General features: G+C 44.2%; 1 protein-coding gene across 1 annotated transcript in view; it reads right to left on the bottom strand.

Annotated features, from left to right (window-relative positions):
- The window catches only part of CDH4 (cadherin 4), a 425,706-nt gene that overhangs the window by 8,499 nt on the left and 391,038 nt on the right, over positions 1-26,169 (bottom strand). The window contains exons 9-12 of the mRNA XM_027710649.2: positions 14,534-14,719; positions 8,868-9,121; positions 5,341-5,483; positions 824-1,057 (exon numbers count right to left, since the gene is read on the bottom strand). Of these exons, the coding sequence (XP_027566450.2) occupies positions 824-1,057; positions 5,341-5,483; positions 8,868-9,121; positions 14,534-14,719 (817 nt within the window). The remainder of the gene's footprint in view (positions 1-823; positions 1,058-5,340; positions 5,484-8,867; positions 9,122-14,533; positions 14,720-26,169) is intronic.

Here is a 26,169-nt window from a genome sequence, read left to right as displayed (position 1 = left end):
CCTGTGTTCAAAATGGCATCAAATGCAAATAGTAACATATGGATAATGCTCCCTGAGGCTGGGCTGCCCCTGGCCACTGTGCAGGTTCTGTTTTCACCCACCCTCCCACCTCGGGATTTTTGGGAAGTCCATTGCCCATTGATGACATGCTCAGCCAGGTAATCCCACTGTGATACAGGGATTGAGACCTGAACTGTGAGGGCACAAGCTGTTGCCCCTGGTCTGGCACTCTTTGCCAGACCTCAGCAAGAGCAACCAGCTATGAAGCCAAAACCAGCCCATAACTCCATGATATTTTCCATCCTCTGCTGAAACTACCAATAAGCAGAGCAATTAGGGCCATTTGTGGTTGCACGCTGCAATATAAAAATCCTTCACATACTGGTAATCTTCACACTTACCTAGCCCTCCTGGTTCCATGGTAAATTAAAAGGCTGCCTTTATGCAATTATGGTCAGAGAAATGAACATTGATCCTGATTGTGGTTTATGACAATTACACTGGAGGAACATAAGGAAGACTGATAATAGCTTTTTTCCCCTTGGCCATTATGGATGATTTATACTCTGTTCACCACTGATAACTGTTCATAATTATGAACTGCATTAAAAAAAGCCAAGTGCCAAGGCTCTTAGAGTTATGCTGCAGGTCTGATACAAATCATTCCTGATTAACTATCTTGTCTATAATGTCAGCCATAATGCGCTTTAAAAAACAAAAATCGGATTAAAAAAAACTAGCAAAGTTTGGAAGTTGGAAACCGCACGTGGCCTCATTAGTGAACGAGAGCCCAAATGTCCTCAGGATTGCCTGCCCCATTTACCATTCAGCCGTGTTATGGTCCAGTTCTTCCTCACCGCAGATGGCACACTTGGCAGCTCGAAGACGAAGGGCCCGACGTTTGGATCGATGTCAGCATCCGCGGCTGTGATGTTGATGACATTCAGGTTTGGCTTTTCACAGATCTGTGCCTCCTTTGGCAGGAGCTCGGGAGCGTTGTCGTTGATGTCAATTAGGTAGATCTGCAGAGTGCCAGTGCCGCTGGCGGGGGGGATACCTGCACGGGGGAGGCAGAGCCAAACACGGACCCGTGGCCATCACTCGGGAAGCAGCGGGATCAACAACACCACGGACCAGCCCCCTCTCTGCCTTCCCATTTCAATAAACCAGGCTATTCACCTTCCCTCCTTGGACCTTATTAGGGACATACTGCACTTTCATGGTCCCTTGCTTTATGAAGTATTATTAAAACTTCCCCAAGCCTCCTAATGTTGTTTTTCATTCCTGCAGAAAGTGGAGGTTGAGTCCTGCAGATCTGGAGCCTACAGCAGTGTCCTTAGTCAAACTAAAATTACAAGCAGGTGATGCCAAGCTGCTCCTGCAAATCTTGGTAATGGCTGTTTTGAAGAAGAAAAAACATTAGAAAGATAGCTGACAAGAGGAAGAAGAGGGCTTGGAGGGGAAAAAAACCTCAAGTAGTATAAACTTTTGGTCAGCATTTACTGTAGCAGCTGCTGGCCAGTTACAGATTTGCAGACCATTACACTGCTTGAAAGAAAGCCCGACAGTCCAGCATGTCCCACATCCAGCTCCAGCTTTAGTGGTGAAAGGTCCTTGTTGGCAGCCTACAGTAAGACTCAACCACCAGCGAACACGTTGGGTGATGCCACTGACCCCCACAGCAGCTGATGTCCCAATATACAGTTCTCCATCCTCTCTACATCTGTCCCAACCAGCAGGGATTCTGCAGCACAGCAGTCCTGGTCCTCCAGCCCCTTCTTGATGGAGAGCCAAATTTGTCTGACTAACGACCACTTAAACAAAGTAATACCTGTCCTGGCAGGACAGAACAGCCTTCCCAGAAATGGCTCAGTATTTCTCACTTCTCTCCCCACACATTTCTCTGGCAGCTCTGTGTTGGCCTGCTCACTGCCTGCCTCCCTTCTCAGGCAGCGTTGCTTCAGCAATTATTTTTTAAGTATGTATTTTCAGTCCTGGCTTTTCCTCCCAGTGCTAGATACAAAGCTACACAAACCACTTCCCCACCAGAATTCTGCTTCCACAGACTTTCCTTCCTACATTTCTTTCTCCATTTCCCAAGGGAGCCTTGAAAATTCTGAAGGAGCCTTGGAAATGCTTCTTTCATGGTTCCCACATAAGTTTTTCAATCACTGATCTCATCCTTTCATCTAGTAAGCACGGGGGTAGGTGCTTACCCTCCAAAACAATGTCTTTTGATCAGCCTTGAAAGGTTATGGAGGGACAGACAGACCATCAGGACACTGGGGCTGAACATGAAAACTGACTTTCAGGATGAAGCAAAGTGATTTTAGTGCTTTCACATTACCCAGAATATCTTCTGGGATAAAAGCAAGGCTCCCACTGTAACCTCTGAGACAAACTGAACACAAACCCTCAGTCCTGAGAGGCACTAACTGGCACGTGGCTGAAATAACCTGCAATTGCTGCACATACAAATGCAGTTTTGTTGGGCTATTGAGTATTGTTGGGCTCTGTGTCCTGGTACTTTTGTTTCTTTGTGCTCCTGAGTGCAGTTCTGGGGCAGTTTCAGGAAAAATGAAAAGCAAACAATTTTTTAAATGGCCAAGTGGAACCATGGAACATTTCACATTATTTCAGCTGTCTTATGTGGAGAGAGCAGGGACATAGATAGAGCAGGTACTGATATAAAATGAAGGATCCTTTGATTTTATGCTCGAGAAGAGGACTACCATCACACCCCTCACTCCAGAGGAGAAGCTGGTCTGCTCCCTGAAATTAAGACTGAAATACTAATGACAAAAGAAAGAGGAATAAACAACCTCTACATATACATTTAACTTTTGCATTCTCCTTCACTGCCTTTTTCACAGTGCCAGAGTCCACATTCCCACAGAAAGGTATAAGCCAAGGTTTTCACCTTCAGCTGCAAGCAGGAGTTGCTCCCATCCTCCTTGTGCAAAAATTTCTAAGGAACTTGGGCCACTGTCCTGACAAATCATGGCAGAAATGAAGTAAGCTTGCCTGTGGCTGACCAGCATCTTCCTGTCATTGAGTGCAGAAAAGCAGGAATATGCTCTCAGTCTGTTTTCCTACAGTACTGGGCCCCATGGGTGAATTCCCATAAGGTCCTCTGATATTGAGGAAGGGGCAGGAACCTCCTTCCTTCAGACAGACTCTCTCTCCCCTATTCAGCTTCTTATTTCATGAAATCTGTTGGAATATGATATATTTAAGTTCTGTGAGCTTCACTGTGAGATTGGCTGAAGGGTTCAAACACTGCCAGGCTCCACACCTGTGGAGACACAGTGTGATCCAAGAGACTCTCTCTCCTGGGAAAGCAGGTTAAAACTGTGCTACCAATTAGGATTCCCCTTTTACCCCCTTGCATTGCAGCCAAGACTTTTTCTAAAGTGAGTATCTTTGCACTGTAACCCAGGGAGAGAAGGAGAACATGTCCAAGGAGTATTTGGCTAAACTTCTTCTTTTCCATGTACTGAGAAGCAAAAAGAACTTCAAGGAAAGAAGGCACTGCTGCTTCCTCAAGAAAGAAAGAAAAATCCCCACCAAAACCCTTGACTCAAACCCTTTCTTTGATGAGTACGTGATGCTGGAGAACCTGGAACTTGGGAGAAATGTGGAAAGAGTCTATTAGCCTAGATGAAGCTTTAGCTGTTATCTGAGCACTCTAGACAGAATTTTAAATAAGGTGTTGCTTTATGTGCATTTTAATGGCTGCAATATACCAGTGGTAGATTAATTTTTCAGACTAAAGAGATTTATCTAGGTCCTCGCTTTCTGAGCTGCTGAATGATGGATGGATGTGGAGGTGCTGATGCACTGCAGCATCAGCACTGAAGCCAAGGAAAGGGGTTAACTCCACATCACATGGTACTAAGTGCCCAGGATTTGCAAGGTCAGATGGTGAGGATTTGGTTGATGGGTTCAAGCTCTATCATTGCTTTTGTGAACAGCCTTGACCAACTCATTTGACCTGTTTTACCCCGTGGCTCTTGCAGGTGATCACCACTAGACCAGCTTGAGAATATTTTAGATTTCGCTGCCCTGGCTGCCTTCATGGAGGTGAAGCTTAAGATGGGGCAATGGGACCAGTCCTACCATTCATGGCACACAGAAGGGGTAAAATGCACTTCTTGGTACAGCTCCTCAGCCCTGAAACTCTTCCAGGAGTTTCCCTTGCCCCTGTGACCTGGGATGCAATGACTGAAGTGATGCGTGGAATCCCAGAGGGAGGAAGTTTTCATTAGCCCTGCAAGCACCACCATATCAGCTCATAGTAGCCATGGCACCTCCAGCCTGAGGGACGACAAGATCTAACACAAACACTGCCCTGAAAGCACCTACAGAGTTTGAGCAGTATACAAAGGTGCTCACAGCCAAAGCCAGACTTAACTGTGCTGCTGAAGGATGGCTCTGGTTTGAGTGAGTGCTCAGCACCCTGCAGCAGGAAGGTGAGGGCGGGAGAGGGGAGGGAAGGCCCTCTCCTTGCCCTGGGAAACTCCTGAGCCCTTGACAGAGCCTTTTCCAGCTGGAGGAACTGATGAATGAAATACCAGCATGACCACACTTAGGTATGGTTAGCAGAATTCAACAGCTTCTAAACAGAATTAGGAAGAGAAATACAGGGCAGCAGCAATGGGCTGCTTGCCTTGAGTGAGACCAGTGCTGAGGTCCTTAGTGCTAATTTGACTAAAAAGCACTGAGTGACCTTTAATGAGTAGAGAAGAGCAAGCTTTAACAGGACTTCTCCAAGAGAAAAGACACTGACTGGCCTCAGTGGCTCTGGTGATAAAGCACACCAGCACCCAGATGCTCTGATGGTGGTTGCACATTTCAGGAATGGTAGTGGTAAGAAAGTGATCAGCTCCAATGACAGACAGACAGACAGACAGACAGTTCAACAGGTGGGCTTATTTTTAATACCCTCCTGCCATCCCCCTACAATTATTTCTGGTTTCCTGATGGAGGGCTTCCTGAACGCTCTGATCAGTGCCTCTGGGACGATTACCAGGACTGGCGTGCTCGGCAGCCCTGGCAGTGCACATCCCTTTGATATTTTTTTTTAAGTTCAGGCTACACCGCTACACTGAACTCCCCAAATCGATTTTCCATTTGTCCTCCCTTTCCCTTAATAACACTCTCCGTATACTGTGCACATTTAATTTACTCCAGCAATTTCCCGTCCCACTTTCACATTTTTGACCATAAAAACCTGGGAAAAAGATAACTTATACTGACAACTCTGTCAGGGCATCATTTCTCTTAATGCATCACATTAGAGTCTTATTGAAGCATGAACAATGTGAAGCCTGGGCTCACCGTTGTCAGCCGCCAAGAATGTGGCCTCGTAGACATTATTCTTAATGTAGTCTGACTCTCGATCAAGGACAGCAGCAGTAGTGATCTGACCATTTGTGGCATTAATGTTCAGCCAGTTTGCAGGATCTGACAGCTTAGAGTATCTACAGAGAAAGGAAATAAATACATGGCAGTCTTTTCACTGACATACCCTTAATATTGCTCGAGATAACGGTTTTTCTGGACTCCTGACCTGCGATTCAAAGGACCTTTGGATAACTGGTTTTGTTGACAAACACAATACTTAATTGAGTATATGGTTTTTGACCTTTGCAATTATTCAATTTCTTTCGTTTTAAAGGTTTTCCTTTCCACTGTGTGCCACTTACATGCCAGCTTCTGCTGCCAGGAGTGGCCATAGCCCGAGGTCTCTGCAGCCAAGGAGAAATGGGGTCTGCAATGACCATTGCATTTGTATGCCTCAATTAGAGGATGGATTCCTGTCCTCTCCTTCTCCTGATCTTGCCCTTCCTAAAATAGGTATTGCTTTGAAGTCAAGGATGTTCCTGTTTTCTGCCTATGAACAACAGTTTGGGAATACCACACTGGAAGAATGCCAGCTTTCAGGCCACTCTTTTGTAGCAGAATTGCATCCTCATCAGCAATTGCCTTAGGGACACTAATCAGACCTCACAGCTGCACTGAGGTGTGGACTCAAGGGTGAAGCAGCTTCAGGCCTGCTCTCCTGCAACATTTTTAAATGTTCCTGAAATAGCAGGGAAGATGATCCCATGCACGTGGGAGGTTTGAAGAGAGCAGCAACAAGGAATTCCGTTGGCAGTCCTCAGTTATCCCCAGGGCTGGAGGGACTAGTTGCCTCCCAACTACTCAGTCAACTCACAGCCCATATCTGTTCATGCCCTATGGAGCCAGCTTTGACCATGGTTTGTTCTGGGCAAACTTTTTCTGTGTTCTCCAGATCAATGTGTTCTGTTCATCTTTCTAGCTTGTTTTCTTGCTTTATTCATTGCTCTTGATTTCTGCCTCTCAGTTTTGTACAGTTTGAACTGAGATGGACCATTACTATCCAACTGGAAGCTAATAAATGGCTGAACTATAAATGACTGAAATAAGCAAACAAAAGCTGAGCTTATTTCATGGCTAACTCAGACCTGCTGATAGTTTTATATAATTTTTTTGTAGTTAGATACGCAGGTGAGAGCACTAGCAGCTTCTGGTGAATATCCCTTTCCAGAAATGGGCTGTTTGAAGCAGAAATTCATAGGGAAACTTGAGCTGCATCAATCCATGTGAGCAGGAAAGCAACACCCAGCTGCACAAGCCCCTGCCAAAGGAAAGAATTACATTTTATGGAGCTAGACTCTTTGGGATGTTTTCATTTCATTTTAATACCACTGCTGTAAGGCTCCTGTCCTTTCCCTGCTAAATGACCAGGGATCCAGTTTCAAAGCTGACTTTGTGAATGTATCTGTGGCTAATGAGGATAACTTGAGGTGTGACAGTGGCCATGCCAAGCTGTGCCTCACTGGAGATGCTCCTGCTTCCTTATCTTCTATTTGTAAAAACTCTATTTCATCAAAGACTATTTAGAGAGAGACTGAAAACTGTATGCAAGGCTCTAGCAGCTGGATCAGCTCTGCGGAGTGCTTATCATGGATCTGCATAGGCTTAGTTTTTTGGGTATATTTTTTCCTAACTCACCAATGCCAACTGTGAAGTAAAAAATAAAATATCCTTTGCATAGCTCACAAAGACAGGACCCCAAAAATGCCCCACTGCTTCTTGCAAAGCCTGGGCATTGGCTGTCCTGATGCAACAGGAGAGAGATTGTATTGGGTTCGGAAATTAAGTGCTGGTGAATACACAAAATGTGTGTCCTGGAAGCCCTAGGAAAGAAACAATTCAAGTGACTGGCTGTTCTTATTCCCAGAAAGTCTTACAAGACCCCACACATGCGATGACAGGAACGGCAGGTGCTCGTTTGGATTACAGATCACCCACCTCCACCTTAGAGGGAGCACTCAATCAGAAATGAGCTGCTCTCTCCTCTGAAAACCAGCCTTGGTACAGGCATCAGGGAAATAAAGACCCTTCAAAGGCCAATATTTCAAAAAGAACCTAAGAAAAATGGGCTTGTTAGTTAGGATGGTCTCTCTCCTCCAAAGTCACAATACTTGTCTAAAGACAACAAGATGAGGCAGTGAATAAACTATCATTTCCTAGACCAGACAGCTCTGTGCCAGGTGAAATATTTCAAACTGTTCCTGACACAAAATGTCACAACTGATGTAGGTTTAAGTGGCCTCAGCTGTGGTCACATCGTCTACTCAGGTTTTGCTAAAAATACTGCAGTCCTTACAGGCTGGGAGTAAAAAAGAAACAAATTTCTATGGATGTAGAAGTATCCAAAAGCAGGAAATGCCATTTCCCGTCTGCACAGACAGACCTGAAATAATTGTGGAAGTGTCACAAGGACTCTCATTTTCACACACACTTTTCTGCCAATTATTTCCCGGTGGGAAGGCGTGGCAGTCTCACTCGTGGACTGGGGATTCAGTCCCCCGTCTGCCCAGGTGGGGCAAAACAGAGTGAGTGACATCCTCCTGGTCACAGCACAGACTAAAAGTGCTCTTCAAATGCTTAGATCTGACTTTTACGAAGCTAAAATTTCGCCAGCTAAATCCCTTTCATAGGGAAAGCAGCTAAGGAGGAGGTTGTGTTTGGCAGCTTGTCTGAAGAGAAATGGAAGGTCACAACAAATTGCACTTACTGAGAGCAGGGAAGGGCTGCTGCGGAGCTTTAGTGAGACACAGACCAAGTGCCAATGGCTTGTGAATGGGTGTTTGACTGCTCAGGCAATACTCAACTATATGACACCTTAAAAGCCTGCCCAGCAGCTGTTTGTAACCTCGCCAGCCTTGCACTGAACTGGGCTGACAGCTCTTCTCCCGCTGCACTTTTAAGCCAGGCTGAACCTAAATCCTCTGAAAGCAACACAACGCATGATTAAAAATCCCAGCCATTCCCTTCGAAAATCCAGGCCTAGCCCTTTCTGTGCCTCAGTTTCCCCACCTGAAAAACAGAAATAACAAAGCTGCCTTTTTCTAAACCTCTGTGTCTATAAAGTGCACAAACAACACAGGTCAGAGCATCCCGGGCAAGGCAGAGATAAAGGGTAAAGTGCAGTCCTGACCTCTGTAACAAGTCAGGAACCTCTTGTTATCAACTGTTTCATTTGAAGGTGTGATCTGCCCTATGGCAAGCCAGCAACATGGGATCCAACTCTGTCTGCCCTCCCAGACCCAGCTGCTCAGAGTCTGGCTTATCTGGAGCGGGAAGGATTGTGAGTTTACAGGCTTGCAGGATACTCTGCAAGCACCCGACTGCAGGTGCCAGTCCCTGCCAGGCATTTCATTCATATCACACCAGTTAGTTTGGAAATTAGCTTTCAGCTGCTTGGCTCCCCAGACTTCTGCAGCTGAACCCCCCACCTGTACAGGAGTGCCCTGGGCTGCCTGGTGTCCCACCTTACTGCCTGCTGCATGAAGCGATCGGGATCCACCGCTGAAAACGTTGTCAGGACTGTTCCTGTTGGCACCCCTTCCTCCAGCCTGATTAACTTGTGGTTCGTTGGGAAATACGGTGCTTCGTTGACATCTGTGACTGAAATGGTGACTCCTGCTGTCGACTGGAAGGACATCTGGATGCCACTGGCCAGGGGAGCTTGGTTTGATACCATCACTGTCAGCATGAAAGCTCTGTTCATCTCGTAATCGACTGCCTAAAACAAACAAACAAGCAAGTATAGAGCCAAGCAGAGAATGAATTCTACCTTCTGGCTGAAAGCTGCAACATTAGAAGGCAGATATCAAAGTTGTTCCCTCATCTTGTCTCCTCCTGAGCTCAGTTCTTTCGAAGGTGCAAATCCAGACCAGCTTCAACCCAGTGCAGGATTTGGCCTTCCAGTGTTTGAAGGGTCAAATATTAAAACAAAATCCACAAAGGAAAAATTTCAAACAGCAGGGAGGATTTGCCCTGTTTTTCGTTCCAATGCAAAGTGATTTCCAAAAGAGAACCTTCCTGTGAGAGTGGAGCATCAAATGAACAAAACCAGCCAGGGCTGCTCTAATGCAACAGGTGGAGCCTGTTAAGAGGGATGGGACGGGTACTTAGCAGTGCTATTAGCACTGAAAACTGCTGACTTTGTAACTAGGACGGTCTATGTGGACCCATGAGCCTGAAGGGCTCTTTATTTTCTCTCTTAAATGAGTTTACAAGCAACGGTAGAGCTGCCAGGAACAACGCCTGGCCTGGTTAAGCAGGTGGTCCTTCCAGTGGGATCTCTGGTCCTCCTGCAAGGCACCTCCTTATCCCCCGAGGTTTCCTGCACACTCCTACAGCTGGGTATTGCTGCTGGGAGGTCACAGATCTCTCCTCAGCAGGCACATGAAGAGGATGTGTCTCGGGAGCCAGACGAGTGAAAAGCCTTTGCTGGCACGACTGACTGAACCCAGTATAATACTAATAATTTCTAAACCATCCCACTAATTATTACGAGGGAAGTTGCTAATCATCTGCCAGGGAGGCTTGAGTTATGCAGGATCACACCTCTGCTTGTTAAAAAACGCTTTGCCGTGATTTATAAATTTAGAAGCATAACCACTCTCCCTAATACCTTCTCCAGCGCTGAGTCTGCAAAGCAAACACTCAGGGTGTAAAACACCACTGACTTCGGCAGGGCTGGGCTCATTTACATCAGCAAGATCTGGCTGCCATGTCCTGTTTAATACCCAGTATTGTCAGGAGAGAAATCAAATCACAGGAGGCTACACGAGAGAAACAAATTTCAGGGGCAAGAGGTAAAACAGCGGAATCTCTATTCGATTGAAGTGCAAATGTTCCCATTGCTAAATGATTTCCTGACAGGCAGGGCCAACATTTAATAAATAAAAGGAAGCATAAAGATTCCCAGTACACCCACCCTTGCTGACTCACAGACTTGTACCGCATTCAAAAATGATGCATTGTAAAAGTTCCCAGTTAAACACCGTTCAAGGCCTTGAAACAATTTGACTAATGTGTTTCCTCAATTTCTTTTCACAACCCTCAAATATATATTCCTACAATATTAATTATCTCTTTTTTTTTTTATACTGGCCTGTTTGCTAACCTGCCCACAGCCAGTCTGCACCTCCCTCCCCACAAGGGCTCAGAGGGAGCATGGGGGCTGAGATCAGCAGCTCCATGGGGAATGATGTGGGAAACTCCAAGCTGCTGATGCTCAGAACAACACCGACCACACACACCTCTGCTAGGATGTGGCCTGATACAACATAGTGGTTTTTTCCTCCCCAAAATGTAGAGCTGTTTACTCAGATTCTTCCTCTCTCTTCTGGGAGCAACAAACCCAGGGCTGCAGAAAAGCCATGCAGGGAGCAGAGTTGCACTGGGATCACCCATCCCATCCAGGAGCCATAAGTGTCACGTGCTGGCACATGGTGGCACAGTGTCCACCACACTTCAGTCTGCAAGACAGAGCTGGTCTGACTCCATCTCTTCTGTGCCCATCTGAGTCCTATTTCCCACAGTTTTGTTGGAAAAAAAAAAGTAAAATCAAGGTCCTGTGCTGTCCTGGCAGCATTTGTGCTATTGACCCCTGTGGGACAGCAGCCCCTTGAGGCAGACATAGTCCAGCCCTAAGGCAGAAGTTCTTTCACACCATAATAAACAATTTCTACCAGAACAGTTCTTATTTCTGCTCCCTAAAACTGCCTCCCTCTGAGGATAATAGGACACAGGGCACCCTGTGTTCTTCACAGGGCTTTAATCCCTTCTGCCTCCCTGCATCTCACTGATAAAAGCTGCATATTGGTCACTCAACGTGGCTTTAGGGACATGGTGCACTTGGCATTGCTAGGTTAACAGTTGGACTTGATGATCTTAAAAGTATTTTCCAACTAAAATGATTCTCTGATTCTATGACAACAGGATCCTGAAAAAGCCCACAGGGCCGCTGCATTTGGGACAAGGACCTGGACACTTGGGACAGTGTTGGACCATTGTCTGCTTTTTACTTTCATGTCCAAGAAGCACTTGACATGAAATTAAAAAGCAGCACTTTTGCAGATACCCCTTGTTGGATGTTTGTTATGGCACAAGCGGCTGTGAAATATCCCCCTGGAGATGCTGCACATCCTCCTCCTTCACGAGCATCTCCGACCTGGATGCAGCAGCGGGATACCAAGGGCTTGCCACGTGTCCTCCTTTTCTCAAGGTACTTTTAACTGAAGTGAACAAATTTGCCTGATGTTGTAGTTGAGGCAAATAATAACTGAAGCTTCGGCAGCATCTCCATTAGAAATTCACAGCTCTGATCCATGCAGAGTTTATAATAACATTTTACTTAGCTGGCTGCCACAGGGCAGCCACTGCTGCTCTGGGAGATTGTCTTCAGACTCTGCGGTGTCTCATCTGAGTGGGAAGTTTCTCTCTCCCCTTGATCAAGGTTTTCTTTGAAGATTAGGGTCTTGCACAGTTATAGAAATGGTTTGGAAAGGCGAGAACAGAAAAGGGAAATGTTACACTTTTGGCGATCAGATTGGAGCTGCAGATGGGGTTTTGCTGAGGGCAGCTGCCATATGGCCCCCATGAGCATCATCTGAACTCCAAAGGGCTTTTTAGTTTGGAAACATTTCTGGCTCTCCATTTCAGGCCCCCAAATTCTAGTGAAGTGGTGGGATTCTTCACAGAACACCTTTCTCTGCTCTGTTGCTGTGACTGCTGTGGCCCAGACACAAGCCCCTTTGCTTGCAGCAGTGAGTAGTTACATGTAAGCAGCTTTAAAGAGCCACGTTAAAATCCAGCCATGTAGGGTCTGTAAATAAATGGTTCATCACTTGACTTAATTTTTTACCTGTGTTTTCAACCTACATCAGTAATCAAACCAGCAAGACACTGCTCCTACACTGTGAAGAACAAGCTCTGACTGGCCACCCAGGCTGACGTGCGTACATCACCCAGATCTTTAAGCATATTCACTTATTAATAGAGAACAAAATATTTCAAAGAAGAGGGTGGAATCCTAAGAGTCTTCCCTTCTTCACCATGAAAATTTAATCACAAGCAATTTCGCTCATTCTCCTTGCTGAAAATACACCAAAAAGCCTCCTGGCTTGACAGGGGTAGGAAACTGGGCGCCCAGGAGGATCAGGTGAGGTGAGATAGTGAAGACATCCAGTGCAATTTCAAGCTCTGAGCTCAACTTGACAAGATGGGATTTTCATGTGGTTCTCTGCATTGTGATCACTGTGGGTTACACAGCAGTGGAAAAGTCAACACCAGCATCAGTGGTGTCTTGACAAATCTGCCCAGTGTTTTGCCTGTAAGTCTTGAATAAGGGATGGTTCATTATGCACAAGTCCTTGTGCAGCAGTGATGATCATGCAAATCCCCTGTTGTTCACTTTGAGGTGCCTTTAAACTAAAGTCCTGACACTTTGCTATATTAAAAATAAAGGGTCCTCCTCTGTTTGCAATGAAAACATTGGCATTTTGATTTCAGACTGGCTGCTGATGTCAATGGAAGCTAAATTCTAGCATTTTACTTTGTTGAGTATTTTCTGTTTAAGCAGAACATATAGAGATATGGATATGTGTACACTTAAACACATATATGCACCCACATACACATGTCTAGAGCTACTGCTAAGCTTGAAGAGGTTTCGTAATGTTGTACCAGCTAAGGCTGTCAACCATCATTACAGAGCAATAAAGAGTGATAAATAAAAGGACCCTGCCGAAATACCATCTGGCAGGTAAGATGATGTCCCCCTTGAAGTTTCAGCAAAGCAACATCTGCAGACACACACACACATAGCCTAAGGGTCAGACAACAGGACAGGCTCACAAGCTCACACATTCCTACCAGTGTAACCTCACTGGCATTTCACTGATGTCATTTTTCCTAATACCCAAACTGTGCACATTAGGAATGACTGCAACTTGTTTTGCTAATAAGAGGGAAGCAGGGCTCTTTTTTCAACAAAGAGCTATCCTTAAATCACATTGCTCTTTAAACATTAGCACTTCATCCTAAGTTTGTGACTAAAACTTTTTGTTAGAGAAGGCCAGACTTATCAGAAGATGCTGGCTTTATCCATCACAGTGGGTATTATCCTTCCCAGGTGCAGCGCACGGTGTTGTGCAGCTCCTACATATCACAACAGCCTATGTGTGATGTCTTTGCTTTTTTCTGTAGTTAGAGGGAGCATCCACAGGCATCTTATCTGGGAAGGGCTTCAGTGAATGCTGAAGGGATCCAGTGATGTTCTGGCTGTGTGTAATGACTGCAGAAACACTCCCTGGCCTCAGAAACCGAAAGAGAAGCGAATGCTCAAGTGAAGATAAAGTCATGTTCTTTGGAGGCAGGGAAGGAAACACAATTTGATACTTGCTGCAGATACCTTGAGGCTTCCAGCTCTTGTAGGAAATGGAGGGAAGAAGGGATGGTGGATATTTACAGCCTTATTTCTCAGAGTTTTTAGACAAGATCCTCTGCTGATCTAACCTAGGGGGTGGCTTTCACTTGAGTGGAGCTATCCTGAGCTGAGGGTTTGTCCCACACTGTGTGTTTATCACTTAACACTAGGAAAAGGGAAACTTCTCTAAATTTTTTCCTTCCAAGCAACTCAGTCAGAGAGAAAATCTCCTTTCCTTCTGTTACCAGAAAACTCACTCCTCCTGGTATCTCCCCTGCACTCCCTGCTTTCACAGAGGATCACTCGACTGAGCCCTGCAGTGAAACATTACCCTTGATTCACAGCAAACCAGGGCTTTTCTGGCTCAAGAAGGGCAAGGCTGCACAGCCCAGGTCTGTTCCCTCTCACAGTGCTCAAAGAGCTAAGCAGAAGCAGGAGGTGGAAGTCAGGCTTGGGTGCTGGGAGGACCCTTCAGCATGTGAGGCTTTTTGAAAGCTCATGGTGGGCTGGGCTGAGGTGGGAAACCCAGAACCAGGGCCATATGCTTGAAGTGAGACTATTCAGGACTCCTGCACAGAGAGATGAGAAACAACAGATCCAAGCACTTATCTTTCCAGGTAGAGAAGGCATGAAATAACTTCAGGTGCCTGGCAATGCCTGTAGCCTTAAGTAGCTGAAAGGATGATAAACATGGATTTGCTTTGGCTTCCCCCTTACCTTCACCACGGTCACCATGCCCTCGTTGGTGACGGGGTCTGTCCGGATGGTGAAGTGGCCGGAGGGGTCCCCGCTGATGATGCGGTAGATGGCATTCCAGTTGGGGGAGTGAGGCTGGTCCCGGTCCATCACCGTCAGATTTGCCACCACAACCTCCACTCTGTTCTCAGGAACCTCTCCTGAATACTGCAAATAAAAGACAGGAGTGGTCACAGTGGGAGCTTTCTGTCCATCCTTGTGGCTACCTCCCTTCTCCCCTACGTCACCAGGCTGACTGGAAAACCTGTCCCATGGAGAGGACTGTGGGGTTATAGGTAACGAGCAACACATCTCTTTCCCACATCCCTTTTTTTCTGGTCTTCCTATTTTTTTTTAACTGTGAATACTTTCCTGAACCCTTCAAAGTCTAGTTTCACCTCTCAGCCCTGCTATCACACAGTCACTGCACAAGCTTCAGCAAATGCTCCAAGGAAGGAAACAAAAAAATGTTCTTGATATGCTCGTTCAGTTATAGCAATGAGAGAGTTAATTGTCAACAGCAGGGGAAAATGGCAGACTAAAATGTCTAAATTTTTTAGGATGACTATGTCCCTTTATCCCAAGGTATTTTGCCTCACTCAGATTTCAGTGATGGCATTTTATTGCTTCTTCAGTGATTTTACTTCATTTTCCTTCTTTCTTGCCTTTGATTTGATTTTGTCTCATTATTTGAAGTGTTTCTTGTGATTTTGCCACAGCCTTTCCTGGTGCTTAATTCTCTCATTTAGCACTGATTTTTATGGAGTATGTCCTGTTCAAGCATATCCTGATACATTAGCTGCATTCTTTCCTGCTTTCCAGTCCCTGATTTATCACACGGCTGATCAGGGATCCTGGCCTGTGAATACTTCCAGTGTTTGGGGCTCAAAAGCTGCCAGTAAGACACATTCCCAAATTTTCAACTGTCCTCATCTCTCAGCATTGCCTTTTAGCAGCACTTGCAAATCAACACTCTGATTGGCATATGGCAAATTAAACACTGGGGAAATGCTGGGAGCGGCTGGCTCGGAGTCTGTAACCGAAATCCTGGCCCCAAACTGCAGGAGTAGAGCACTTCTAAAATCTGGCCTTTGGTGTGCACAAATGCCAGGTTGTGTAAATGATAATAAATCATTCCTTTGTTAGCACAAGAGTCTGTTTCCCCTGTAACCCATCTCCATCCATTGGCATCTTCCATTTACGGATGCCTATATTTAGTATATATTATTTCACCACTGACAGGAAAAATATTCAATCTGCCTTATGCTAATGTAAATTTAAATTTGCCCTTTAGTGGTATCCTGAATGGCATCTTGCCCTCTTTTCTATTATGCACCTGTCCTAAACAAGTTTTCATTAGTGAATGCAGATGGCATCTCTTTCCAGCCATGCCGAGTGGTGGGGAAGAACAGTGGGAAGCTGCAGGATAATTCTAATTCCAGTACCCGCTACAGCTCTTCTTTTCTCTTTGTTTCCCATGATTTCACTTGTTCTTTACCCATTCTCTTGCCCAGTTTGGAGTCTCTGCGGCACACAGCTTAAGCACAGGAAATATATGGAAATTTATCAAAAGCCTCTTGAAACATCCACTAGATTATGTCATATGTACATTCTATTATCAACCTTGTCTGAAACCCGCTCCGAAGAACTGAAGGAGATTAGTTAAACAGGATCGTATCTCCCTGAATCCACACTAGTTACTGCCCATTACATTAAATTAATGTTGTGACATGGCTGCAATGACAAGCTGATGAGCCCCCGATCTCTTTTAGGAGGTGGCTGCACTGATGACAACATAGTATCGTACTGTAATTCCAAAGGAATTAAACAATTTGTGAAACCACCTCAAATCTTTGACCCAGCATCTGTTTTATGCCCTGTAGAATTAACTCACCAAGAGTAAGCCATCGGGTGTATTTAAGATTTTTAAGAGGGTCAGTCCTACAGGCTGCTGAACACCTTTAGTAGGTCATAGCCCAGGTGCTGCCAACGAGTTTGGGTTACATGGAAAAGTCTCCCACAATCACCAACAGATTTTACAGCAGCTTCTCTAAGAGCCATCACAGCACCTCTTTTCAGCCCATAGTTACGAAGCTTACACGACATATTTTAAAATATGAGGTATATTAAAAATCATAAATACACAAGCACGTGCCAATATAAAGCCTGGAGGAAGATCACAACAGCCTATAGAGGTTTTCCATTAGGGTAAATACCACAATGCTCAGTATATACCGGGCAATCCAGGAGTTCAGCCAGTTGTTGACCTCTGTTAGGTATAGTTAGGAAATTATCAGTCCTAAGCAGCATTTAGACTGGACATTGCCTATTATGCTTACAAAGCAAAGTATTTTTCTGATGAGAACAGAGCATCTTCACTGGAATTAATGGAGCCATTCATAGCTATTCAGGGTTAGAAGGAAATCTTGGAGAGATGTGCTATGAAGAACAAAACAATTTTCATCAGCTACCAATAAGCAGCTACTGGGAATTCAAAGCTGATCCTGAATTTCCTCTTTCTCACACTCCTCCACAACTATTATTACAGGTAAATGCTGTAATGTGTATTGTCCACAATTGTCTTTACCTTTAATGAAATTAAGTAATGACAGTAAATTACACCTGCTAAAGGAAGGATGGCAGCACAAAGCTACCCACACTTCTTTAATGTCATTCCCTCCCTACCCTGGAGTAATTCAGGATAATGAACATCTTTCACTATGCTGCTTTCCAGCATTCCCTCTGTTGTAAGTTCTCTTTCATAAGATTACAATTGATTTTCAAATAAAGAGAAGCATATCTATTTAAACAAGGTAAAACAATGGGCAACGGAGGAGCTGCTGGAGTAAACACAAGATTGATAAAGCAGTGCTTGACCTGTACCTGTAGCATTTACTCATATTCTCCTGTATTTAATTTAGCTTCACTTTCAATGGTTGCATTTGAAGTCCTTAATTTCCAGAGTGCTTTCTAAAGACCATTCACCAGGATTTCTATGGCTGATTGTTACACACTTCGCTTCCCTTCTCAGATAAGGATTTGTTCTGAAACTGGCATGTTCTAAAATCCTTAAATTCTGTAGGATCTTTTTTCCTCCCCTCCTATAAAAGCCTGTGCTGGCAAAAGCCCTTCTCCCACTCCTCTGGATTTGGGCTGTCTGAAGTCATGTCTTGCTGAAAAGGCAATAATTCATTCTGATTTTTGGTCTGGTACTAAAATTGGTTAATCCCAGAGTTTGTCTTTCATCTCACTCGGACCTGACAGCACATAAACACACAGACAAATATCATTCTGGAGGAGAAAGGGATTGACATGGGGGACAAATGATGAATTCACACCATGACTTGACTTTGTGCAATAAATCTGGAGTCTGGTCCGTGAAGCCACGCACAGCCGAGTAAAACCAATTAGCTCACTGCAGCCATTCCCAGGGAGGTGTGGAATTGAGACAGATGAATATAAAGATTATTATTCAGGTTTCCTTCTAAAGGGGATTCCTTTTTTCCATTGTTCTTACTTTTTTTTTTTTTCTCCCTAGCTGGTTTTCCTGAAAAGCTGTGAAAGCAAAGACTTGTTCACATGAATGTCTGCAGAAAAGATCTTTCTGTCGTCTCCAAAATTCGCTAATGATGACGCAACATTTGTTCCAGGCAGCAGCAGTTTATGAAGGCAGAATTGCCTGGAGAAAAGTGTTTCATGACCTATAGCTATGGATTAACGCAGAAGAATAAGGGCATCTCAGTCCTCTTATTAGACTTTGAGCCCTTCCCCTGACAGCTCTGACTGCTGCAAAGTGCTGAATCTTCTCTCTGGGTCCCTTAGGCTGAGAGAAACCGAAATGAGATGAAGGAGTGCACGTGTGCACCTGGTGGTGGGGAGTCCCATCCCTCCCCAGTTTCTGCTCCCAGCACTCAGAGGGCTACAGTTGCCCACACAAACTGTGGGAGCAGCACCCAGCCTGAATACAACCCATAGCTCCTCACACTTCAGGGCTTCCACCCAACCCCCTGCTGGCACCCCAGCCAAGGGTTTACCTTTTCCGCATGATATTTAACAAAGATGCTTGAATAGAAGGCAAATTAATAAACAACTGCGGTCTGGTTGCAGCAATCTGTGTAAAATGGGAAAAAAAAAAGTGATGAAAATCTCCTAATAAATCATTAATTGTGATGTGCCTGCCCAGCCGCAGCACGGAAATAAGCAAATGCCATCCTAATTGATTGCTTCTTATTCCATCTTTATAGGCCTGCATTTTTTACTGTGGGGGTTGAATAAGCCCAGAGGTGTAAAAAACCTCTAGATTGTACTCTGTGTATCTGCCAACTTGATATTTAGATCAATAATCCTCTTTCCCCCCCCCCCACTACTCCTACTACTGGTAATTTAGCTTTTCTTCCTAGCAGCCTAATTGCTGTTTTCTTAAGCCTTACTATCAATTCTCTGACCTTTAATTTCCAATATTGTTCGCTGTATGGATCACTGTGCTGGGGCTGCAAGTTATCCCAGCCCCTCTGCACTGTGTGGGTCAGACTCGGCTCTGAGATGCTGCGACAGTCGAACAGGGACTGCCAGGTTCCCCCTCCACTGTTGCCAGTGTGCAGCAGAGACCAAAAGCTCTCTCAAATCTCCACGAAACCTCCGTGAAGTCAACCTTATTTTGCAAATCAGGTTTTGAGATGCTCATTTTTTGTTTTATTAAATGACTACTCACTCTGGTGAGGTCTTGAGTGACGACCACTGACGTCCTCAGTCCTTTTTGAGACTGCTCTGCACTACACCAGCCAACAGCCCCTCTGTGAGCTTCTTTCCTGCTGTTTTTTCAGGCTCATGGCCACAACATCCCCTGCACTGCAGCATCCCTGCTTCAGTTTCACGTCCACTTGGATCTACTCCACGGTCCAACCATGTACGTATTCATACTACAGACTAGTTGTATGCCATGTGGCAAACACTTCCCAAAACGTGATCTACAAAGCCCAAGGTGCTCTTGCCAGCTCACAGCTTTGCTCTGCTGGTACAAGGCCCAGCTGTCACAGTGCTCATTCAGAAAGGAGCTGCTCGGGCTGTGGGCACCGGCTCATGGCAGTGGGGCAGGAGCCAGCCTTGCCCAGCCAAGCCAAGGGAAGCGGAGGACAACAAGCTCACCAGCTTTTAAAGGATGCTTTGGAAGTTCTGCCTTTGTCTTCAGCAGTTTTTGTTATGAAAACACCTCGCCTACCTGCAAAGGAGCCCTCTCTGCTCTGTGCATGGTGTGGTGGGAACAGGGCACCCACTTGCTCACAGGGAGCTTGTACAGGAGCCCTGAGTGATATTCGTGCTGGTTTCGCTGCTGCTGGGTGAGTCTGACCAACAACAGCAAGCCCGAAATTTGGCACTTCTGAAGCTGATTTCATGATGGAGCACAGCCACCCTCCATTGTGCTTCTGACGCAGGTGACAGCCACTGGCTTTATGCTTTGCCTTTACTGCTGTGTCTTTTTCAAAATTTCAAGTGATGACTGATTTTGGATTAATATACAAGTTTTACTCTTTGAATATGAAGACAAAGCAGGAACAGAGGAGAATAAAGTAATACCCTCTCTTTCAGAAGCAGCAAAAGAAAACCCTCTCACTTCAGACTCTGGTGTGAGGAAGGAACGTGCAGGTTTCACCTTGGTTCAAAGACTCTTGGAGTACCTGCCAGGAGTTCAGAGCACATAATAGTAAAAGGATATTAAAAAAAAAAGAAAGAAGTTTGCATGTCTGACAATGAGCACTGTTTTTTTTTTTTATTATCAGATGTTACATTCTTGTGACAGTATGAAAAGATGCCACCAAAATGATGACACAAGACACCATTCTGCTGCAAGATAACCATTTCCAGATAAATATATCTTAAGAAACGAGGTTCAAAGTTTGCATAGAAATTTAGATATTTTATAAAAATGCATTACAACACAAAGAAGCTTTTTACAATGTTCATATGAAAGGTTTAAAAAGAGATTAAAATTATGTCCTTGGGAAGGCATATAGCCTTGTCAAGTAAAAAAATTCCACATTAACCCCGTGTAGGAAAGTTGTACTTTATCTGTATTTCAAAGGCTATAAAGAACCACTTTAATCAACCTACTTGACTTTGGGGACTTGCACATCTCACTGAAACTTGTGAAATCTGCCATAGTGTGGTTTCCAGAACACAAAAGCCTTTAATCCGTAAACCGACACTCTTGTACATTCAAATCCTGATACTATCTCCTTGTTAGGAACTAAAATTGTGAATTTATCCAAAATGGGATCTCATCTCATCTAAATGATGTAGCCTTTGCAACAGTGACCTTTAACAGTGGTTATACTCAACAATGAAAGATTTTATGTCAGGAGCCAGTGGAAACAGTATACGTTAAAATTCTGATCTGATAGCACAGCCTTTTATTTTCCAGTTTTAGACAAGGATCCTTTGAACATTTCATTTGCTCTCTTGTCTAACATACCTTTGTTTCTTGCCTACAGAATGAACAGCAGGAAAAGGTGGCTGATACTTTTCTGTAGACTATTTGATTGTCAGGTGTAATTAGTAATGCTCTCTTTTAAATAGAGACACAGATTTTAAAGCAGCTGGAACTGCCTACAAAGCCTCATTCTTAAAAAAGCCCTTATATACATACATTTCTATAACAGAACATTTTTGCACAGATTTATCATGGCTTTACAGTGGTTGACAGCCCTATGCTTCCCTTCAGCTGCAGATGCAAAGGCTAAAGTGACTTGCCTGTCTCCTGAGGCAGTTGCAGAATGGGCTGGAGCCATGCTCTGTGCTGGGGTAGGATACTCAGAACATCATTAATTCATGTGTTACTTGATAAATCCATTAGGTCAGCCTGGCTTAGTCTATTGATCTCCCCAGTGCATTGTCACATAGCCCTGTGATCCTCACTGAGCTCCCGAGACGGAAAAGCTCCCGGATGGGAAGGTTGGCAGAGAACTGTGTGCTGGGATGAGTTGGATCACCAGCACAACTCTTCGCCAGCTCTGCACCTGAACAGTTTTGTGGCTGGGGAAAAGCAGACCAAAAGAAAACCAGCTGGGAAGCTCCACCACCTCAAAGGATACGCTGACCTCGAACTGCCAAGGCACTGCCAGCACCCTGTGCATCTGTCAGCACGGCAGGGAGAGCTTTCCAATGCAGAGGCTGTCCCCCTCACCCTTACTCTCTAAAATAACCATCTTCCTCAAAAGGGGATGAAATTCATTCATTTGTTGCCATATCAAGCCTCGCATTTCCTTTCTTCAAACTGCAAAGCAGCAAAGAACCGCTCTGTTTTGAACAAAACTTTGAAAAGACATTTCTCCTGATTTACATGTAAACCAGAGCAACAAAGACTGTGAGACAGGGCTCAGCTCCTAAGCGAGCAAAACGTGCTCCACAGGCCTGGCTTTGTATTTCTTGGGGAAATGTGTAGAGAAGAGGATGTTTCAGTTCAGGCACCTGTAATAAAGTTTCATAAAGAAGGGCCTTAAGCTGATAAGTCTGGTTTAGGATTTTCTTATTAACTGCCCATTCCTCATAATGAGTTTTTAATTTAATTTTTTCAGATTTTAAGGCATATAAAAGCTGCTCATGTACCACTGGGATCTGAAGACAGGTATTTGGGAGGGGGAGAATTTTAAGAGTACTGAAAAGGAATTTTTATGTACACTATAATTCTAGTATGGAGATTTTTAACAAGTTTCCTTCTCAGTCTGTCTGCACAATGATTCCTCCTCAGACCTCCTCTGCACTGCAAGTGGAATCTCTGTTGTTTCCAGATAACAATTAGCACAAAGGGGGATTTTTTTTTTTAAGTGAGTAAATTGGAATTCCACAATCAGGCAACAAGTCAAACCCACAAGTCTGGCCATAAACAGGGTTCCTGACTGGACAAGCATCCTTGTAGGAGAAAGCTACTGAAGCAGATATTCTATTCTAAAAGTGTGGTTTATTCTGTGGTTTAAAGACATGATCTTCTGTGCTGGTGCCACAATGAACAATTTTTTATGTCCCTACTGATGCTTAAAATGTAACAGCAATGCCTGCCAGTGGTGTGAGAGCTTCCACCCACAGGAGATCTGTTTGCCAGGGTTTCTGTGGGAAGGGGTGGAGTCCCTAAAATCTCAGAATCACAGAGTGGTTTAAAGGTCACCTTGTCCAACCCTCTGCCATGAGCAGGGACACCTTCAACGAGTTGAGAATCTGGCATTCCAGAGAAATGCCTGCTTGCCTGTTTATAGTAACTCAGAGCACCCAAAAGACTGTATTAAATGCTGTGTAATTCATCAGACTTGCCATGAAAAAGAAACTTCTTAATGAAATTTTGTTTACAACATTTTCTGTGGAATGGAGTAGAAAGATGTAGTGAGAAATGGGAGGATATTGGTCAGTGAAAAGATGGTCATTATATACGTGTAAGTTTAGGCAAGAAAACAACATTATTTCTTCTCTGTTATTTTTTAGCAATTAAAACTTGTTATTGCACTAAGCTGAACAGTATGAAAAACTCTTCCATGTTCAAGAAAACTATGTGAAACCTTTCAGCCATTCTCTCTGATTTTAACTCTGGCTGTTGTCTGCATTCTGACCCTTTCTTCTACAACTGGGAAGTGTTAAGACATCCTGGACAGTTAGAAATATTTGATAAGAGAGAACTCACAGCACTACCAAATACTTTGCTAAATCTCCTTTTTCTTCCCCCCCCAGCATGTCACTAAAGATTTCATAAGTGAAATGTGCTTAATGAAATTCCAGATATATATCCTCTTAAAATGACATCCCTCAGAAGCAACTGGTTTTTTAAGGCAACAAAATACTGAAGAATTAAAACCCTGCCTACCCAAGGAAGTTAACCAACCTGAGGAGGGGATTTACTCCAGTGCTTTACAATAGAGGAGTTACAGAATGTATTTAAATTTCTCAGCCTTGCATCAGTGCCTGAGATGGTGTGTATTTTTAAGATAATGAAATAATCCACCACAAATGGGTATTTGCCTGGGACATCTGGCAGATGTGGAGATGGACCTGCCAGAGCTGTGTGGATGTGCAGCCTAACCAGGGACCTCCTAGATGTCTACATTCAGGAGGAGGATCTGGATATCTAACAAATATCCAAAAGCAGAAAATCTAGAAGAAACCAACAAAATTTGAGAAAAATGCTACAGGTGGATAGATAATGTCGGACAAGAAACATGGTATGGGTAGATATGTGATATAGGAGCATCAATGTCTGATTTCTCCTTGAAATTTTAGCTTGACTGACACCCCAGAGATGATGGGAACAGTGTCTAATCCACACACACACATCTGGTGGTGGAGACCACAGCGATTCCATTGGAGCACATCACAGAGTGAGAGTTCTCTGATGACATTTCCTTTGGCTACAGAGATTCTGTCAGTGACACCAGTCTGTGTCACACACGTATCACACCTCCCCTGGGACCCCCCTCTCACTGGACAATTCCTCCAGAGCACTACGGGAAGCACAGGGTGGGGGTGTGGTCTCCAGCTTCCCCCTCCAGATATCCCAAACAGACTAAACAGGGAGGGAGAAGGAGGAGAGAAGTCCCTGCTAAATGAGACATTGCATCAGAAGACAGCACTGCCAGACGCTGCAAATGAGCCAGTCCCTGGCAAATGGGACACGACAAGTGATGGCTGATGGGTGCTGTGGTTCCCCACGGGCCGGGGGTGGCCATGCCAGGGTACATTGGTACACAGGCACATTGTCTGTGCTTAGATAATATTAACCTGACTGCACAAAGCAGCAGGTTAGAAACCCAAATGTCGAAAGGAGCTGTTACATATCACCACAATGCTGCTGATGGATGTGCATGTGCTGCTCAGCCCTGTGAATGACAGCTCCTGAACGCTCTGTAAGGACAGCAGAGCACCGTGTATGCTCGAGGTGCACAGATGCATGAAGTACATGGGCACAGAGGCTGTGCTGTTACTCCTGGATATCAAGGACATGAGCAGCACTGTGGGCTCTGCCTCCCGTGTGGAGCTGCAGCTCTGGCTGAGATTGCTCTCCCCGGCATCGAGGGCAGGTTGAATCATTCTTGATTTTACACCAAGTAGTACATGTGTCCAATCTGAAGGAGGCCAATAGAGTATTTTTTTTTATATCTCCCCCCCTTTTTTTTTTTGTGACAGAAAATTGAAATCTGTAATGAAACTATCGTTCCCATTTTTTTTTAATCGCTGGTCTTAGGCAATTTTAAACTCTGAGGTCTGAAAAATTCATTACTACTAACTTCCACCAAGGGTGTTCCTGAAACCAAAATTACTTAATCAACTCAATTTAGCTTCTTGTGTAGACCTAATTCAGAAAAACTTTATCTTCTTGAATTGTTATTGCAATTAATTTCCCCCCCTTCTTATTCTGCAGCAGACGACATTTCAGTAATTAGATATTTTATAAAAATGAGTTATTCATTCAGAATAGCTTCACTTTTATATTTGATTAATCATATTACCACCGAGGTCTGGGTTTTGTCTCCAAGGAAAGTTTATTGACCTCATTTTAATCCTTCTTTTAACCACCAGGCAGGTATCAATGAAGAGAAATAAAATTATCTTTTTTTTTCTTTTTATCTGCTTTTTTTTCTCAATCTCAAGATTACATTTGATGCTTCTTCTGTGTGACTGACCCATTTACAAGGAAGAATCTAGCTGATTCCAATTAGGTTCAGGACAGAATCAGGCTAAACAGAGCCTTGAACTGTGCCTTAATAACTAATGCTCAGTGTAATGGAGAGGAACCAGAACTGCTTTACCATGTGGCAGCCGGTTTAAAGAACTGTACATGATTAATTTGGTGATAATTTGAAAATGAATGTGCTGAAAGGAAATAAACAAAACAAAAGCCACTGCAAATTTAGGGTTTGATTAATAGGGTCTATTAAGAAGAGACTTCTATCAAGGAGATGACATTTTTTTATATCAATGCATATGTACCCACACAATGTAATGGAATAATTCATATAAACCACAATTTATCTGGAAGTAGAGACTTGGATATGATTGATGACTGTTTGCCTTACATCAGCATCTGTCTATGCTTTGGATCCAGCTATATGCACATCTATATTTGTGTATTTATACATATACATCTCTGTATCTCTATCCATTTTGCAGACTACACTAAGCAGTCTCAAAGGTATTTCATCCTTTCTGTCATATCTTACACTGGTGTAAAGGCATAACAGACATCACAGAAGAGGCTGATGCTTTTTTCATTAAGACATGAGGAATTATTGTTTTCTCATAAAGCGAGAAATATCTTTCATTTCAGATGAAAGAGGTGATAAAATAAAGCACAAAAGTTGAGTATCCACAAGAGAGTACAAAGTGTGTCTTGTGTTCCATAGCACTGCACTGAAAGAGACCTTCAGGCACCTGAAGATGCTGTGCCTGGGAAAGCTCACAGGGAATCTGCACTCTGAGCTGGGGATCATCCTCATTCTTTAACAGCATTAAACTGTGTAGACGTCACACTTCCTAAGCTCCATTGGACAGGCTTTGCATTGAGGTAGGATCCATCTCCAAAGGTCAGTTTGACTCAAAAGGCAGGTCAAGATGTAAATAATTTCTATCAGGACCTACATACT

This window comes from Pipra filicauda, unplaced genomic scaffold, assembly GCF_003945595.2.
Source record: "Pipra filicauda isolate LSUMZ 115617 unplaced genomic scaffold, ASM394559v2 scaffold13_size5146498_pilon, whole genome shotgun sequence".
Taxonomy (NCBI): domain Eukaryota; kingdom Metazoa; phylum Chordata; class Aves; order Passeriformes; family Pipridae; genus Pipra; species Pipra filicauda.
This window is presented reverse-complemented; position numbering and strand designations above follow the sequence as displayed.